General features: G+C 41.6%; 1 protein-coding gene across 1 annotated transcript in view; it reads right to left on the bottom strand.

The window, feature by feature from the left end:
* The window catches only part of MYZAP (myocardial zonula adherens protein), a 46,441-nt gene that overhangs the window by 21,699 nt on the left and 5,859 nt on the right, over positions 1-18,883 (bottom strand). Inside the window, exons 2-10 of the mRNA XM_089538077.1 lie at positions 17,574-17,663; positions 11,348-11,506; positions 10,899-10,991; positions 9,277-9,390; positions 6,204-6,356; positions 4,727-4,852; positions 4,053-4,181; positions 2,266-2,351; positions 1,130-1,235 (exon numbers count right to left, since the gene is read on the bottom strand). Of these exons, the coding sequence (XP_089394203.1) occupies positions 1,130-1,235; positions 2,266-2,351; positions 4,053-4,181; positions 4,727-4,852; positions 6,204-6,356; positions 9,277-9,390; positions 10,899-10,991; positions 11,348-11,506; positions 17,574-17,663 (1,056 nt within the window). The remainder of the gene's footprint in view (positions 1-1,129; positions 1,236-2,265; positions 2,352-4,052; positions 4,182-4,726; positions 4,853-6,203; positions 6,357-9,276; positions 9,391-10,898; positions 10,992-11,347; positions 11,507-17,573; positions 17,664-18,883) is intronic.

Genomic DNA, 18,883 nt, shown 5'->3' with positions numbered 1-18,883 from the left:
GTAGTAGTAGTAGTAGTAGACTCCTGAATCTTCATTCGCGAAGCAAAGCCAGAGAGTAGTAGTAGTAAGCAAGCTGCCAATATTCATTCTCTTCCCTTCTCCAAATGAATTTCTTGGTTAGTGCTAATATCTTTGTCTCCTGTTTAGCACTAAGCACAGTTTGCTATATCTTTCTCAACAATCAGTACTTTTGAATTACAAATCAAAGTTTTACTGGAGGACAGGATGCCTACATACCATGTTGAAGTTAACTCATTTGTCCTGAATCATCCCTCTTTCTTTTGATTTTATTCTGAGGCCTGAACCTCCAAATTATTTTTTAAAGTAGGAGCAATCATCAATGTTGACTTTTAAATCTAATCCACTTAGTACTTTGGATGGGGGACAGGAGGGAATAGAGAATGACCGACTAGACTACATGGGCTATATTTCTTATTTAAACCCCCACCAATGCATTGGTCCTTTTTCCCCCTTGCTTTGAACCATAAGGTACAGAGGTCAGTTTGCACCTTTCAAACAGCTATGCCAATTCAGAGAAACTGGATATAGTAAAATTTCTGGCACACAATGTAAGAGGTACATTTTCAGTGGAAATGAGTATACAAAATGTCCGGGGGGGGGGGGGGGGAGACAGAAAGAAACTTCTAGAACAGGAAACAAATTGAGGCAGAGAAAGCCAAGTTGCTTATGTCACAGCATGGACACACCACAGATAACAGGCTTGCGAAAAGGACATGCTGCCCTTCTTTTCCCACACCCACCATAAGACTTTTGAAAGTCTTAATTCCACTTTCATTTACCAACAAGTTTTTGGTGCCATATCAGGGAATCCACCTTATGGTCTGGCTACCAAACTGATCAAAAATGACAGTAATATACACACAAACCTCAGACTGGGGACAGCATTATTTTTGCTGAGCTCTGTAGGTATGTCATAGACTTTCTGTCACATTTCCCAGCACAAGTCTTGCAATTCAGAATGTTAATTCTTTTAACAACTTCTTCAAGATGTCTTTAATGTCTTTTAACTATGTGTTTCCTGACTCTGCTTTAAGAGAATTTTAGCATCAGGATCCTTTCTTATACTGAGTAAATATGCGAACGCATGCACACACAGACATAGACATACCTCCTCCACCATGTGTTTGACTTTCTTCTGTTGGCAAAGAACCATATCATCTAGGTGTTTGATTCGTTCTCGCAGACCAGCTGTAACTTCCTCCAACTTGTGTGACCTGGCACAAAATGATGACAACACTACATTAATGCTTCTGCAGTCAATTATGTGAAAATAATTCCCTCTCCAAACAGCATAATTGCTGATGACAAAACAAATTGCATATAAATAAGAAGTACAGATATATCTATATCTATATATTCAATACATAACTGCCTTCAGGAAGCCAGCTGCCACCTGCCACAGTTTATATACATCTTCTTGAAAGGAAAATTCCCTTCAAAATAACAAATTAAATTCTTTTAGAGTAGGGATGAGTAAACTGCAAGCCACTGGCTGCGTGCAGCTTTTGGACCCCCGTTTTGTGGCAATTTTTGTCTTAACATCATGCAGAGAGCCCCCTAAACATGTGAAAATATGCAAAAATACCCTGACCCCATGGGCACCTCAGAATCCCATATTATACCCCAATACCAGCATTTTCCTATGCAAACCCTGTCAGTGGCACAATATCACTTTCTGTTATCATTTTGAGAGAGGCGACAGAGGAAAATAGAGGTATCTAGGCTTCCTGTCAGGGATGGGGAGAGTATGGCACACAGATGCAGGAGAGTGGGGACTCTGCCCTACAAAGTTCCCCACACTGTTTTAATGTATAGATCTTTTATGCCTGGCCATGAGGTTTTAAGCTGGATCTATAAACAATCCCATCTGTGTGGTCTTCTAATGACATTTCCCCACTTTTGAGTGAAAGCTGAAAAGTTTTTATTAAATTTGTTATTTGTATTATTTAATGGCAACTGCGTTAGTTTTGTCCCCATATTTTTGCAAGTCAGAACTAACAGAGTAAGTCAGGATTTTTGGGGGGCATGTAAACTAGCCCCTCCCTTAAAAGCTAATGTTTGTGCTCTCTGCTTATACAATGGTCAGCTGTCCAAATCAAATGATCCCTAAGAGATGGGAGTTTTTAAAAAGTGCATTCCACCTGAATGACTCTCTTAACACAATTGTGATCCAATTTAATTATCAATAAGAATCAACTAAAATTTATTAGTATTCAGGAATCCTAGAAGAATTCAGGACCTCACCTCTGTCTGCCTGACTGGCTGTGAAGGTTTGCTCCATGTAGTTGTAATTCATACTCTATTAGTTGTTTCTGCAGGTGATGGCGTTCCTAAATGGGAAAACATATAAATGCACTGTTATAGTTTAGCTACAAATACACATTTAAATTAGAATGTACAGTACATGCTAATTGTAGAAGCCCAAACATTCAGACCCAAAGAACAAAGTTTCTGGGGGCCCAGCTGAAAGTTTGTGGTGTAATGGCTTGTACGCTGGACTAGAGCTCTTCCAAGGGACCTCTGAATTGTATTTCTGTCCTTGAAATTTTATTATCCTCTGTGAGACCAAGAGTCATAATTTTCAAAACACACACTTACATATACCATCGATTTATATTAAGGAGCCGCAGTCACGTGGATATTATTTGTCCTTATGGTCACGTGGGCACTTACTAATCTCCTCTTTCGCTGAAGAAAATTACCATGCTTGTGTTAACTACCACTATAAGGATTCCGATATTAATTAAAGTCCTCTCTGATGATCTTGGGATTACAAAACTAATCTTCAAACAAAAAGGAAATCTAAATTACAAACACACACAAGAGAGTCTTGCTTGGGCAATATTTCCTGTAGTACAGCAGCAGCTTCAGGTTGCATCTCAGTCAAGTGGGTAAAATGCAATGGGTTGAAAGTGTCTAGGGAGGCCTCCCACCCATCCCCATGCCTAAGAATTCCATTCACCACTTTAGGGGGCTTCACCAAGAGCCTTTCTGAAGGGGTATACCTGGGCTCATGTTTGCAGGTAGAGAGTTGCTCTAGCAAATTTTCCAGAACCTTTCTCTCCTTGGAAGATGTTTGCTATGACTTGTTCATTTTGATGTGGAATTCTTATCATGTATTGATATGTTTTTGTTCTAAGTCTTGAGCATATGTTATACTGAAAAGTGTGATATCAATTAATAAACCAAACTCAAAAAACATGGCAATAAGAGAAAATAAGCAAGCCTTGGAGAGTAAGCTTATTTGGCCTGGGAAAAGGGTGAGATAGGGTAGGGGGTGTTGGTGGATGCCAATTACCAGAAGAAGACTTTTTTAGACATGGGAGGACATATGTTTACTTGACAAGATTTTCTGGTAGAGATTAAATTCAAGGCAAAACCCCTGTTCATTACAATAAGAAACAGTCATCCCCATGAAACTGGCATGACTGATTTTTACCTGGAGGCAAAGTCCATGAAAAGAAAGGGCAGGGCAGGGCAGGGCAGGGCTGGAGATACAAGGATGAGGGGGGAAGAGAGAGAAGCTGCCACAACTTGTTCAGCAACACTACTCTTCACATGAGAAATGTGGGCTGTAAATTTGTTGTTCTTATGCACTTAAAATACACATATAAAAACCTAATCTATGGCATAGCTGAGCAGTCTGGATATTCAACCATCTCAATATATTGAGATGGTTGCCTTGTAGCAGCAGAAGTAAATGGAGCTGAGTGCCATTTTTGGAGAAAAGGCAGGATATGAATAAAGTGACTGATTGACAGAATTTAACTTCAGTCCCTGTCACCAGTCAGAGGACTAACTACCACCAGGAGGGTGTCCCCATTCTCCTCCAGGAGGAACACCACAGAAAGGGAAGACCAGTCTGGTCTCAACCATTACCAGAGAGCAGACAAGTGTAGGAAACATCCTCCTCCTCTTCCTCAGGAAAAAAACAACAACTCTCAGCTGCCATTTGCCCTGAAACAGTTGGCTGCAAGGGGGCAACAAAGTCTTTGGCCTCCACCACAGGCCATTTCCAAGGACACAATTACCTCTTCCATGCGCTGAATAAACCGATCCAACTCCCCTATTCTTCTGTCTTTTTCCTGTAAACTGATCTCTGAAAGTTTCATCCTCTTGTTTGCATCTTCAATAGCTGTGAGCAGTCTATTTGTTTCAGCCTAAGAAGAATTTTTAAAGTAAAATATTAGGTTATAGCAACACATTGGGAAGGTATCTGATTAATCTTTCTGGAGGAAGCCTCCCACCCTCAGTGGGAAACGGACATTATGTGTCTGCAGAAATAGAGTGTCCTCTTTCCCTCATGGTGCCCCAATATTAAAATACCCTCCCAAAGGAGATAAGATGGCGCCAACTTTCCTTTCTTTTTGGCGACAGATCAAAACATTTCATCTTCCCTAGGAAGGGTAATATTTTTAATGATTGAATTGTTTGTTTGTTATATGGATTATTTCCCTCTCTTTCTTTAATGTTATTACTACAATTTGTTTTGTTTATTTAAATAGTGTTATGTATATGCTTGTCCCCCTCCCCATCCGGGATCCTTTCTAATAAAGGGCACTTTATATATTTTCTAAATAAACAAGCAAGCAGAGCCCACCAGCTTCTCAAGTCTCCTCTCCCAAAGCTGATCTACCCCGCCTCCCAAAGGAAAACTCAAGACCCCTCAGACTCAAAGGAGGCACAAATGCAGTTTCCTACATACAATTAGAGTTTCTTTTTCAAGTTTATGCTTCTTCTCTTCTTCCTGGAGCTTTTCCTCATATTGACTATACAGTTTTCTGGTCATCTCTCTCATGACTTCTGCATTTGCTTCTTGTGAGCATTCCACCTACAGAAAGAATTAGGGATATCTTTCACAGTTGAGCAAAACAAAGGCAAGACAGAAAGGGCAAGAAATATTTTTAAATACCTGCAAACGAAGAAAACAAGGGGCACACGACCAGGACTGGTTTAAGATTTTTATGCCTGAGGCAGAAAATCCAAATGGATTTTTCACTTCCACTGATCAACCTGGAGCCAAAGCTGAATCCACCAGGGAGTCTCCCATGCAAGTCACCTCAGAATGAAAGAGATCCACTCATGAGCACTACTACTTTTACACAGCTCACAGCCATTTAAATACAGATTGCGAAGGACAAGACCCTGGTAGGTTCTGGATAATGCTTCATGATGATATGTGGAAGGAGAGTATCACAGTGAGTTGCAAACCAGGAAGGCAATGGCTCCCCAACAAACAGGTGCAGACTGCTCGCTTTTAAAGAATAAGGAAAACAACTAGGCTTTCAACCTACTCTTTGGCAACCTACACAGCTGTTCCCCACCATTATGGCAAATAAAGGGCTGAATCCAATATTACAAGGAAAGCCACTCAAAACCTCTAATCCATTCGTCCCATTCTGTCTCATGAAAACACCTCCCTTTTTATTTTAAAACAAAGCAATTGTTTATGAACTTATTTCCGGACAGGGGAAAAGGAGCCAGAATGCACAGCCTCTTACACAGGATAACCCAAAGCACTGTAGGAGAAGGAGCTTCTTTTAATCTTCCCTGAAGCTAAGTATTCCCTCTAGACATGGGCTCCTCTGATGGAGTGCACAGTGCAGAGAGAAACCCTACATATGCAAAGAGAATTGCTGGATCAAGACTTTTGTATAGAGGGAAAAGCAAAACCTGTTTGTTGCAATTCAATATTCTCCTACTTTTTCAGATGACAATGTGGACCAGATAATATGAAGCATTATTGCAAAACAAAAATTCTTCAAACACATCCCTTACCTGTAAAAAAAAAAACTTGCTTTGTCAACTAAGCTGCTAGAAAGAAACTGAATGCAAATTTGAAAGGGGAAAAACTCACTCCAGAGTGCTAATCCAAGCTTCCTAAAATGTCACCTCCTACTCCTTGACACAGTTGGCTTGATACTACCAACAAAAACAAGGTGTGGGGAAATGGGCAAGGTTGAAAGTAGGGCTTGCCTCATAAATCCATCCTGGCTTCTGTGTCAATAAAGGCATAATGATCTCGCATTCCACAGATTCTGTCACAGATGCTCTCCAATTGGTCAGTGATTGGGAAGGGTCAAAGAGTTTCATTCTTCATTTTGGAAGGTGCTGTGATTTCCTTTTCCAAGGAAAAAGATTACTCTCCGCCACCCATGTGCCACTGCTGTGCCTTAGCTCACCTTGAGTTTGAGCAACTCATTTTCAACTTTAGCAGACTCCAGCTGTTTTTGTTTTTCCTTTAGCTTTTCCATAGACTGTTCATGTGTTTGCTTCAGACTTTTTATCTGATCTCTTATGACTGTATTCTCCAAAGTAACATCAACCAAGGTTTTCTGTAAACACATATGCCATGAAATGAAATATTAAATTAGTTCACAACTGACTAAAAACCTGAAGAGGCAAGGAGAAGACTGTTATTATCCAACACCATTTTAAGGTACTTTTTGGTATGGACCATAAAGATTGGGGTTTTCCTCCTAGTCAACACACACTGAACAAACCACAAACATTACACTTGCCCAAAATCTGTTGCATGAGGCAGCGTTATCAAGTATAGCAGACTATTCCAAGAACTCAGTTATGCATTAAATTCCTTAGAATATAATTGAAGAACATGAAAAATAGTTGTGGTGTAACTCTATCCAGAAATAAGGTTAAATTAATTCTGGATTATGATGAAACAGCAGGCCAGGAAACACAAAAGTTTGGCTTTAAGGCAAAAAATAAGGATGCCAACACAATGCATTAAAACAGGGGTAGGCCAAACTTTACCTCCTAAATATGACAACTGTATTAAAAACTGAGGATGAGAAGACATATTGGAGGATAGTGCTCTATATATCAGGGGTAGGCAACCTTTTTGAGCCGGGGGCCGGGTTGCTGTCCCTCAGACAACTGGGGGGCCGAAGCCAAAAAATAAATAATTAAATAATTTTTATTTTTTTAAAATAAATTAATAAACTGGGACAAATGTAGGACAACATTTTCAAATGGTGGACACTTTTTTTAAAAAAGTGGAGGGCACACAAAAAAATTTGCTGATTTTTTTAAAAAGTTAATATAAATGCATGTTTCTGAGGCGTCTATAGACAATTGCCCCCCTTGCCCCTGCGCGCGAGAGGCCAAAGGCCCCAGCGGCAATCGGCGGCAGGACCGGGCTGGGGCCGGTCCCAAGGCCTCGCTGGGCCGCATCCGGCCCGCGGGCTGCAGGTTGCCTACCCCTGCTCTATATGGTAACGGCAGCAAGAGTAGAGATAGCTAAGTTGTGGAAATCTAATAAAGCCCCCAGTTGGGATAATTGGATGATGAAAGTTAATGAGTATAGAGTGCTTGATGTAATCTCTTGTAATGTAAAGAACTTTAGTAAAAAAAGGGTGAAGGAAGATTGGAAGAAAGTGATAAGCTTTTGGGAAAAGGAATGGAACATAAAGGGGGGACTTATTGAAATGTAGATGAATGTACTAATTGGTAACTTAAGGTTTTCCCTCATAGTAAATGATTTTGAGATGCCTTCGAGAGGGAAATAAGACTTTAACTGCCCCTTTCTTTTTACATTCCCTCAGTTTTGTTAGTCATATTTCTACGCCAAGAGCAGGCTCCGAGACTACCTGGAATAGAGGAACATGTAAAAGGGTTTATGAGAAGACTAAAAGACACAACCAAGGAAAATACCACAAAAATTTAAAGAGTGATATATAATTTGGGGCTCGTATGTGACAGAAACTAGGTATTGTATTATATAAATGGTGTGAAAGATTTGTAACTATCTGCTTAAGTTGTTATAATAACTAAAGGGACTGGATACACATACGAAAGTTAGATGAAATTAGAATTTAATTTATCTATCGAATGTGAGAACAACGTAGACCTAGATTATGTTTAAGCAGTATTCCTCTCCAATCCGGGAAGGAAGGAAGGGATCCAGAAGAAGGGTTTTGAAGATAAGAAGACTTGGATGCAATGGCAAATTTAGTTATGGAATGTTTTAATTTTTACCTGTAGATGACATACAGTTGTAACTGTCTTACAATTTGATTGTGTTTGTTTTTATATGGAAAACTGAATAAAGATTATAAAAAAAAAACAAAAAAAACCAGGGGTAGGCAACCTTTTTGAGCCGGGGGCCGGGTTGCTGTCCCTCAGGCAACTGAGGGGCCAAAGCCGGGGGTGGAGCTTCAACCCTCTGGGGTGGGGCCATGTGCCGGGGGTGGAGCTTCCACCCTCCGGGGCGGGGCCGCGTGTCGGGGATGGAGCTTCCACCCTCCAGGGGCGGGGCCACATGCCAGGGGCGGAGCTTCCACCCTCCGGGGGCCAGGTCTCCCCATCTTTGCTGGCCCCTGACAGGGCCCCAGGCCCTGTCAGAGACCGGCAAAAAAGCTGGTGGGGGCCGCCAGCGCTGGAGGGCCCCCTGGAGGGCCCCAGCGACAGCACCGGGCCCCCCAGAGGCCCCCTGCCGCCCTCGGAGCCTTCCTGGAGGGCCCTAGAGACGGCAGCGGGCCCCCCAGAGGCCCCCTGCCGCCCTCGGAGCCCTCCTGGAGGGCCCCAGAGACGGCAGCGGGCCCCCCAGAGGCCCCCTGCCGCCCTCGGAGCCCTCCTGGAGGGTCCCAGAGACGGCAGTGGGCCTCCTAGAGGCCCGCCACTGCGGCCGCCGTGGCCGCCCATCGCTGCAAAATGGCGGTGCCCAGAGCGGCGAAAAGCCATGACGGGCGGCTGCTGTGGCGGCAGCAGCGGTGGCAACAGAAGCCAGGGGCCAGGCGGCAGGCCTCCGCAGGCCGCATCCGGCCCACGGGCCGGAGGTTGCCGACCCCTGCATTAAAAATTAAGGGATGCTTGTAGAAAACTATAGCTGGATTTCCTGTTGTAACCATTGATAAATATGTATTAAATGTGCAATGACCTCTTGGTGAGCTTCTAAATGTCTGGACTATTGGCAGAAGTTTGAGCCAATTCTCCAGTGAACTGTATGAAGTACTGTAAATAAAAATAAACCAATTCTTAGTGCCACGTTCTTTTTTCCTGACCACAGCCTCATACAAAGAAAACATTTAACCTGATGCTAAAATCATTGACTTCAAAGGTCACAATTCCTTTCTCCTCCTGGTCACTGGATATTTGAAGGAGCAGACTCATGGCTCCCAACGTTTACCTAATTGTCACTGAGTCCAACCCATACTTTAAACAAATGGCGCAAGAGCAAGTGATGTTTGCCAACACTATCAAGTGTCTATGGCAACAACACTATCAGCAATTTACCTGCAACTCAATGGAGGCTGACGTTAAGGAGCTATTCATTTCACTGAAGCTATCCAGAGCTGCAGAGTGTGCTTGTAGGTTGTTTTCCATTGATCCCTGCTGAGCATTTGATACCTGGAAAATATAAACAAGATTTCCACCACTTCAGTGTAGGGGAACAAGAACCACAAACCTAGCAAGAGTTTGCCTTGTTTCCAACGTACAGGCAGTGATGGAAGCATACTGCAGGAAAAATGGTCAAGCCTGAAGCAGAGAGGCCACATTACTTGCCACTGTGCAGAGCTCTGTGAGAGCACATAAAGCAGAATTCATCCCTGTTTTACCACTCAGCCCCCTCTAAAATGCCCCTCAGCCACTTTCTTTAAAGAACAGCCACAAAGGTTCAAAGGCTATACCCACCCCAGCTATTTTTTTAATCAGTCTCATGGCAACAGACTTCTGACCCTGCCCATCCACTGTGCGGCCATTGTTGTTCTTATTATATTTATTTATATCCCACCTTTTCCACAAAGTGGCTTACAAAAATTAAAACAGATAACAGCTAAAAATGTACTGATGGTCATATTTGTAAATATTCATTTATTTATTCCAGTTTTAAAACCACCCGTAAACCAAAGTTCATGAGGGTACAGTCTGTAAAGATGCCCTGTACTTTAACATGGTTAAAATACTGATCTCAAAATGCATTGGGCTTCCAATATAGAATGCCTTCTAAGACTAGAGAGAGCAGTACAAAAGCACTAAGCCACAAACAAAAAATACATTACACTGGCCATGCATTCAGAGATTAGCCAAATGTTTGTTAGGAAGAGAATAGATCAGGAACGCCGGTGACTAGGTTTCTGTTCTGAAGGGGGGAAATATGAGCTGAATCAAAACAATTAAACAGAATAAAAGAAAATGCAACAGCAGCAGAATGTAAAAGAGGAATATAGCAGAATGAGCAGCATATATAATCATGAATCACAAAAAATAAAATCAAAAATTAAAAAGCCACAGTCATGCAAATGATTTCAATTAAGGCAAAAGGTCTAGACTTGCTAACAACAAATGGAGATCCCTTTCTAGATAAAAGTCCCATGTGCTGGAGACCAGTTCCTGTAAATAACTATTACTGAATTACTCCATCACATGTTTCCTAACCAGCGCTAAAACTAGGCCAGCACATGCCAAGTGGGTGTTACTCCTTGAGGCGTATTTCTGAGACATGTGCAGGATGCAGGACATAGAGCCAAAGCACCCAGGACAGATTTTAAGGATGAACAAGAGGAAGGAGATAAAAGAAGAGAGAGTGACCAGGGCAGGAACATGTAGATAATTCAACCATGTTTCCAGACTAAGCTGATACAGGTGAAGGAAGAAATGTGGGTGGCCAAACAAAACAGTGGTACCTTACGCAGAGGAACGACAGGTACAGAAATGTCATCCCTGTCTTGTGAGACTTGATTTGCATTTCACAAACAGAACCATAACTGAGTATCAGGCAAATATTATGTGCAACAAGGACAGATGCAAAACCTTCCTCAACAGCACCAGCATCAGCATAATTTGGAAGAAGGGTATCTGTATGTGGGGGAGGGAGGTCATTGCTTCTATCCTCTTTAAAGTATGCAGGTACTTACTGCCAGTTCATTTGTAAGTTCTTGGATCTTGCGTTTCATTTCATCATACTCGCCATACATTTTCTTCCTTACTTTTTCCAAAGTTAATTTTACCTGGGGGGGGGGGGAATTGTAGTATTTAATCTCTGTATAGGTACTTAGATTTTATTTTTTCAAAGTACATAAATGCTCAGGAATTTACCATGATAACAGCCAAATCATTTAGTTTATTGTAATAAAATACAGGAGTGATTTGCAATAGTTCATACACCTCACTATTGACTGTAACAGGAAATCAATGAATGGCTGTAGCATTTTGCTTTTAGACAGAACTAGATGGGATTAATTCTTAATTCTACCTTTTAACACCTTTCTTACGGAAGAAATGGAAATTGCAGTGGATCCTTTGCTTCTACACCCAGATAAAACTAAGACGGTAGCAAAGAATAGTGTGCAGGAACATAACTCACATCTCTTATATATTTCATTTCTTCTCTCAGCTGGTGAGTTGACCATCCATAAACCACCATTTCTTTGTTATGATTGTCACTGGGTCTGTGCACCACACCATACACCACTCCGTGAGATAAGTTCCCAGCAGATAAGCCATTGGGAACATGGTAGACTTGCTAGATAGGAATAAAAGTTCATTTTATCAAAGTAAAGTATGGCAGATGTAGCAAAACCTCATTATATAACCAACATTTGCTTCTTGAAGTTTCCCCCCAATCTCCCAGTGCTGAAACCACATACGGTAAGATAACAAAAAGTACAATGCATTAGGGGTATTTCTATACTCTCCTTGAATACACTTTAAGGCTTGGTATCATTTTTAAAGTAAATTGATGCTAACACAAGCATACTAGTTATTGTTGGTTGGGTGAACTTCAGAATATTTTAACAAACATGGAGTGGCTAACAGTTCATTAATACTAGCTGCTTCTCCTTGTCACTGTGAACTGAACAAAGAATAATCTATGCCTAGTTATTGTGATCATTGAGTATTATATCCAGGATCAAAAACAGTGTGATTCTGAACACCAGTTACTGCAGAACAACATTATGACCACAATTGCTGTTTGATGACTTTCATGTGGCTCCTCCCTGCAGGAAACAGTGTGCTGGTCTAGACAGGCCTTTTGGTCTCATCCCCTATGGATCTGCACATCCCCTTATCTGCATGGTTTCAACAGTTGCTTTCAGGATTCTATTTCCAGTGGAGCTGTTCAGGAAATCTCACAGATAATACAAACACCACTATGAAGGTTTAATCTGTGACTTCCTCTTTAAGCACTGCAGAATCCAGAGGGTGCAGTAAACTATTGTGGACAGCATGGTAGGCGAGGAAATGACAAGCAAACTTGACTGAAACTGCAAATACACAACCCCATTATTTATTTGTAGAGGGCATTACAGAGTGTTTATTTGACAAGGTTTCCCATGACATTCTTGCAAACAAGCTTGTAAAATGTGGACTAGACAAAGTAACTGTTACGTGGATTTGTAACTGGTTGACCGGCCGAATGCAAAGGGTGCTTAACAATGACTCCTTTTCATCCTGGAGAGAAGTAGCCAGTGGGGTCCCACAGGGCTCTGTCCTGGGGCCAGTGCTATTCAACATCTTTATCAATGACCTGGATGACAGAATTGGGAGCATACTTATCAAATTTGCAGATGACACCAAATTAGTAGTAGTAGCTAATACTCCAGAGGACAGGATCAAGATTCAAAATGACCTGAATAGACTAGAAAGCTGGGCCAAAGCTAACAAAATGAAATTCAACACGGAGAAATGTAAGGTATTGCACTTAGGGCAGAAAAATGAAATGCACAAATATAGGATTGGGGACACCTGGCTGAATGAAACTACGTGTGAAAGGGATCTAGGAGTCCAAGTAGACCACAAGTTGAACATGAGTCAACAGTGTGATGTGGCAGCTAAAAAGGCCAATGTAATTTTAGGGTGCATCAATAAAAGTATAGTGTCTAGATCAAGAGAAGTAATAGTGCCACTGTATTCTGCTTTGGTCAGGCCCCACCTAGAATATTGTGTCCAGTTCTGGGCACCACAATTCAGAAAGGACATTGAGAAACTGGAGCGTGTCCAAAGGAGGGCGACTAAAATGGTGAAGGGTCTGGAAACCATGTCCTATGAGGAACGACTTAGGGAGCTGGGGACGTTTAGCCTGGAGAAAAGAAGGTTAAGATGTGATATGATAGCCCTGTTTAAATATTTGAAGGGATGTCATGTTGAGGAGGGAGCAAGCTTATTTTCTGCTGCTCCAGAGAACAGAACCCGGAACAATGGATGCAAGCTACAGGAAAAGAGATTCCACCTCAACATTAGGAGGAACTTCCTGACAGTAAGGGCTGTTTGACAGTGGAATGCACTCCTTCGGAGGGTGATAGAGTCTCCTTTCTTGGAGGTCTTTAAACAGAGGCTGGATGGCCATCTGTCGGGGATGCTTTGATTTGGATTTCCTGCATGGCAGGGGGTTGGACTGGATGGCCCTAGTGGTCTCTTCCAACTCTACGATTCTATGATTCTATGATATTGTTCTATTGATTCCAAGGAATTTAATTTGACTTTGTTGCGAGATGTTATATATGCACATAAAGAGATGTTATGTACATTTGAAATAGCAATAAATGCCAAGTACTGCTATGGATTTCTTCACTTTCCAGCTGCAACTGATTTTTATGAACAAAGGAGTGTTTTAGTATACAGCATAAAATGGCAAACGAAGAATGACAGCTTCTGTTGTAATACATACCTACAGGCTTCCTGTAATTTAACTGAATTATGACATATATTGTTTTGTTTAATACTGGGGGAATTAAACAGGTTCAATATGAATTGGGTGTGGAACCAGATTGAAAAGCAGTTTTTCATTTCCTGGGTTAAATATTTCCTTTGTTGATTTTGTATCAACCACTCCCCTGTATGATCATTCGTACTTAAAGTGTCATTTCTCTGAAATTCCATAGTGCAAAGTAATTTGAACAAGGAGTAACTGCTTCAAGAGCAGGTACTTTTCTAAAGAATCCTAACAGTGTACAGAACAAGAAGTTCTGGAACCACATTCTTCTGTTATGATTTGATACTGCCTACTTCCACAAAACTAGATGGCAAATTTCACAAGGGAAACCCCCCAGATTTGCCAATGACAGCATTCTGCCATTTATCCTGTGGATGACTGAAAAACTTATGTACATGTACCTGGGAATCACATTGAGCTCAACAGGATTTGCTTCTGAGTAGTCATGCTTCAGAGGTGTGCCATTCAAGTCCCTACTCTGCCCAAAGAGGTTAAACCACCTTGCTCTTAGCTCTGGCTCTAATCATTTATGAGGAAGTTTACGTGACCCTGGTACAAATCCCTTGGGAAACCTCATTGTTTACTTCCTCCCACTGTGACAGCTGTTTTATCTATTCCTATTTTCTGCTTCCTGTGTTTAACCAATTACTGATCCTGCCCAGTCTTTTCAGAACTATACAAAGATATAGCTGGCATTTCAAGAATATGAGATAATGCCTATGATGCCCCTTTCTCAGGCTCCAAGTTGAGTCGATCAATCTTCACCTGCCAATTTTAATATCATGTTACTCCTCCTCATGTGAGGCACAGGAGGGGAAGATCCAGATTCAGAATTAATACTTTTCTTTATCAGTCATAAATACACACACACACACCATCCCACATCCACTCACAAACTGCTCCTCAGTGCCATGTGCTGTAGCCTGGATAAACCAGAAAGGGTCTTGCTATCATATACAGAGATAATACCAAATGAGTATTAAAATTATTTTTCAAAGCAGCACTCAAAAAGTTAATGCTACACGCATATGTTTCTAATCTCTCATGTAATGCCCAGAAATCAATATTCATGTAGTCTGTGGTTCACAATCTATTTTACCAGTAGTAAATTACTATACTTTATTGTTGTGTGCCCTAAAGCTGTTTCCAACTCATAGCAACCCTAGAATGAAACTATCACAGGGTTTTTTTGGCCAGTTTCTTCAAAAACGGTTTACCATGGCCTCCCTCCAAAGCTGAGAGAGAGTGACTTGCCCAAGGTCCTTCAGTGGTTTTCCTTCAATGAGCAAGTATTTCTGAACCTTGGTCTCCCTGAGTACCAGTCCAGCACTCAAACAACTACACCACCCTGGCTCTCTCGTTGTTGTATTTTTGAGACATAAATTTACTATTTATCTACACTTTAGAGAACATGGGGCTCTCTGGGCCAAATCAGACATACATTTCATTCACACAGAACAAACTGCCTTCACTTCTTGCTTTTCCTCACCTATCACTAACTCTGAAAATCAGGCCAAGCTGGAGAGAACTTTGTTGTAGGAAAATGAGATGAGTGAGGAAGGAAGCGGGGCAGGACTTTGACCTCTGTTCCCACATGCTCCATTTTATGTCTTTTTCTATGTAAATATAAAAATTTCTAGTCTGTGTGTGTGTAAGAGAGAGAATAACAGAGGCAATGGGATATTTTTACATATAACATGTATTGTATATGAAATTTAAAAATAAAGTTTTACATTTCATATAAAATGTAACATTGCATATTTGAACAATTCTATTACCATTCAAACTCCCCTCCTAACCGCCCACCACTTGAGATACACCTCTGTCCCCAGAGGTTTCACTCCTTGCTTCTGATGAAGTAGAAGTTCATGGCTGCTCTTTTTTATGTTGGTTTCAAAGGTGAAACAGACTAACACAGCTATGTGTCTTTAAATAAAATAAGCATTGTTGTCCCATATTGCCTTGTTGGACCTAACCAGATTTTAAGAGACCTTTTTGTTTCCTTGGCTATAGCAAACAAAAAGTTCAGGAGATAAAACAGGGAAGTTTCTACAAAGCAGGAAAAAAGTTAGGTTTTTTTCTCACTCTGGCTGTTGTTGTGGCACAACGGTATGGACACAATGGCAGGTCTACAACGGTATGGACACAATGGCAGGTCTAAAACTTTTCCCAGACTAGTAGCTTTTGTAAATTTATTTGCAAGGCTACCTCCTGGATGGCCCTTGTGGTCTCTTGCAACTCTATGATTCTACTACAGTGGCATCTCAGAAGCATGCCTTTACTCATGAACCTGATGAGCCAATAGGGGCTGAAACACAATGCGCTTATTAAGCCTTAGCTGTTGGACAGGGCAAACCAGCTACTGCCACTGAAGCACCCGCCTGCCACCCCACCTTCAAAGAATGGAGCCCAGCCCCATTGGGAAAAGCACTTGGGCATTCAGCAGCCGGCAGCTATTTCCACATGACCTCCTGAAGTCATGGATGTGAGGATGACAAAGCTGTGAATGAGCTCGCCTTGACACTGCCTCACAGTACTGCCAGCCTTGCTTCACAACCAAGGACATTTTGGAGCAGGGGGTGCAGGGAGGAAAGGGGTCACATGTTCCTGGTTCACTTGGAAGCAACGCCATCCTCCATCTAAAATTCTTTGATCCCAAACTAGAAGAGTGGACACTAGTCCCCAATTTATATCTAGGGGAGTGGGATTAATTTCCTTCACTCTTCTTTACTGTACTTTCCCAATTGCCTCCTCTACCATCCAGGCTGCTAATGGGAAAGCATGCAGGTAGCATACAGGCACCAGCAAATGGTCCCTCAAGGAGGAAACAGCAGCTGGAGAGGAGGACACAGCTTTAAATCAGGGAAGCAGCACAAGGGCAGGGCTACCTATCACATCTAGTTGTGTCAAGGAAGTCAGAGGCTCTGACTAGAAACCTTTGCTATGAGTCAAGGGCATAGTAAATGAAATGCTGTTCAGGAGTCAGAGTTGTCAAATGACTGGAAGAAGTCTGAAAGAATAACAGAAGATGCAGTGCATCATTTGTCTCACAACACAACACAACACACTAGGGGCCAAACTACACATTATGTTATTCACACTTTTAAAATGTGCTTCAAACTATCTGCTTTTGTTCTGAAGCACACACAAGTAGGGGATTCCAAACTAGAACACACTCCCATTCAGGAACTGTCTGAAGGAAATTTACTTCTTCTTAGCTGTCATTTCTCCCCAAAGCTGTTGCCTTTAGTAAACGGTGCAGTAAGGGACAAAATGTGGATGGCTGCACTTGTAAATGTGTGTTTACAAAAGGAAACTGACACCGGGCCCTGATCCAAATTGGGAATACTTTCCAGATTGGTACCCAGTAGCTCCCCTTCCTTCGAAAGGAAACAGGACAGCTTTAGCATGCTTTGTGAAAAGGATGAATGACATAAGGCAGTGATGGTGAACCTTTTAAAGGCCGAGTGCCCAAACTGCAACCCAAACCCCACTTACATACTGCAAAGTGTCGTGTCCCTCTGGCTTTCTAGTAACAAACTCTGGCAAATTTTGCGCTGGGGAGATGGCACATGTGCCACAGAGAGGGCTCTGAGTGCCACCTCTGGCATGCGTGCCATAGGTTCTCCATCACTGACATAAGGTGTAGTTCCCAGAAATGGAATAGAGACATCTTTCAAAAGGACCCTTGCAGAACCTAGGAAACTTAGTACAGATTTCTTGAACCTTTGCTTAATAAACCTGACAAAATTACCTGACTTTATTTTCACATGGTTGGAAAATTTCATCTAATATTTACTTCTTTTTACAGGTGCAAACAAATGATACTTAAGTTTTTGTTACTGGCTGCGGAGTCTGAGAACCCTCAAGAACTTACCTTTTTTGTGCTTTCAGTCTCACTTTTTTCTTCCTGGGAAACTGAGCCTTCTTCAGGGGGCAGGGTTAAGCGCAGGCGACAAACATTTGGCTAAAAGAAAGAAAAAAGTCTGCTCTCAGCATATTAATAACATTCCTTCCTTTGTGCAAAGGGTGAAAAGTTACTTTCTATTGAAGAGTTCCTCTAATCCAAAAGAAAGAAAAACAGAAGCCAAGGGCAACTTTGTAATTAAATGTTGCTGAAAGACCAGGGAAAGGGCAGAGAGAGGAATGGCTAGAAAAACAGAGTAACAATTTTCTTTATCAGTTACACTTAGCAGAAATAGAATTATTTGTATAAAAATATGGTTGTGGAGCAACAGGAATTTGGAATGTTATACATGCAAAGAGCGCAGTTGACAGTGGAAAAAGGAGATTTAATGCTGGCATACCCCAGTTAACAAAGAAGCTTCTTTTTACCACGTCATTTTTTTGCCTGCCCAGCCTCCCCTTTTCCTTCTTGTCCTCTGTCTGGCTGGACTTTTTAAAAGCACCATTATCATTTGATAAATGGCGAAAGAGGGATGGAGAAACACAGACTTTTGATGCTGGGTTGCACCACCATGTCTGCAGTAAACAACACAATAAATCTTGGGTGCTATTCTGATCTAGCTGCTCCTTCTTCACCTGTTTCTGTGTGCAAGAGGCAAGTAACCAGCCTCCAGAATCCCTTACTGAACATGCATGGATACAAAAACAGAGAAAAGGGGAGAGCAGGGAAGCCCGTCTCATTAGTTACACCCAGCATGTGAAGGAAGCATTGCCCTGAAAGTATGGCCACCAAAATGGAATTCACAAGAAAGGAGGCTGGCAAAAGAAAATGTCGTCCCTGAGCACCTTTTGTAAGAAGCCAAGTGCTGTCTGGTGTGTGTGTGTGTGTGTGTGTGTGTGTGTGTGTGTATTTACTTATGCAAGGCTCGTCTGACCTGTTGTCTAATTTACATGTGCATATTGTTACTTCTGAATAAAACATTTGCTGAAACATGTTGAAATGTTCGTCTTCTTTAGTGGTGTAGAAAACTGTCCCCATTCTTTTCACGTTATTTCTGCCTCCAGTACCAAATTTTCTGCCAAAGAGGGAATGTCCAAGAATAAACTGACTTCATTAACACCACCTGTGCCCAATTCGTATCCATAAAACTGCAAAGTAAGTATGGGAAGCAAAAGCCTAATTCACTTGAACCTTTGTTCTCAGCCTCTCAGGTCTGTTTAATTTTTTTAAAACCATTTTGAAACATCTAGTTTTATGTACATGTCTAAGGATAAAGTAAA

The sequence above is a fragment of the Sceloporus occidentalis genome, unplaced genomic scaffold (assembly GCF_023333645.1).
Source record: "Sceloporus occidentalis isolate IW3139 unplaced genomic scaffold, rSceOcc1.0.p SCAF_9, whole genome shotgun sequence".
Classification (NCBI taxonomy): domain Eukaryota; kingdom Metazoa; phylum Chordata; class Lepidosauria; order Squamata; family Phrynosomatidae; genus Sceloporus; species Sceloporus occidentalis.
This window is presented reverse-complemented; position numbering and strand designations above follow the sequence as displayed.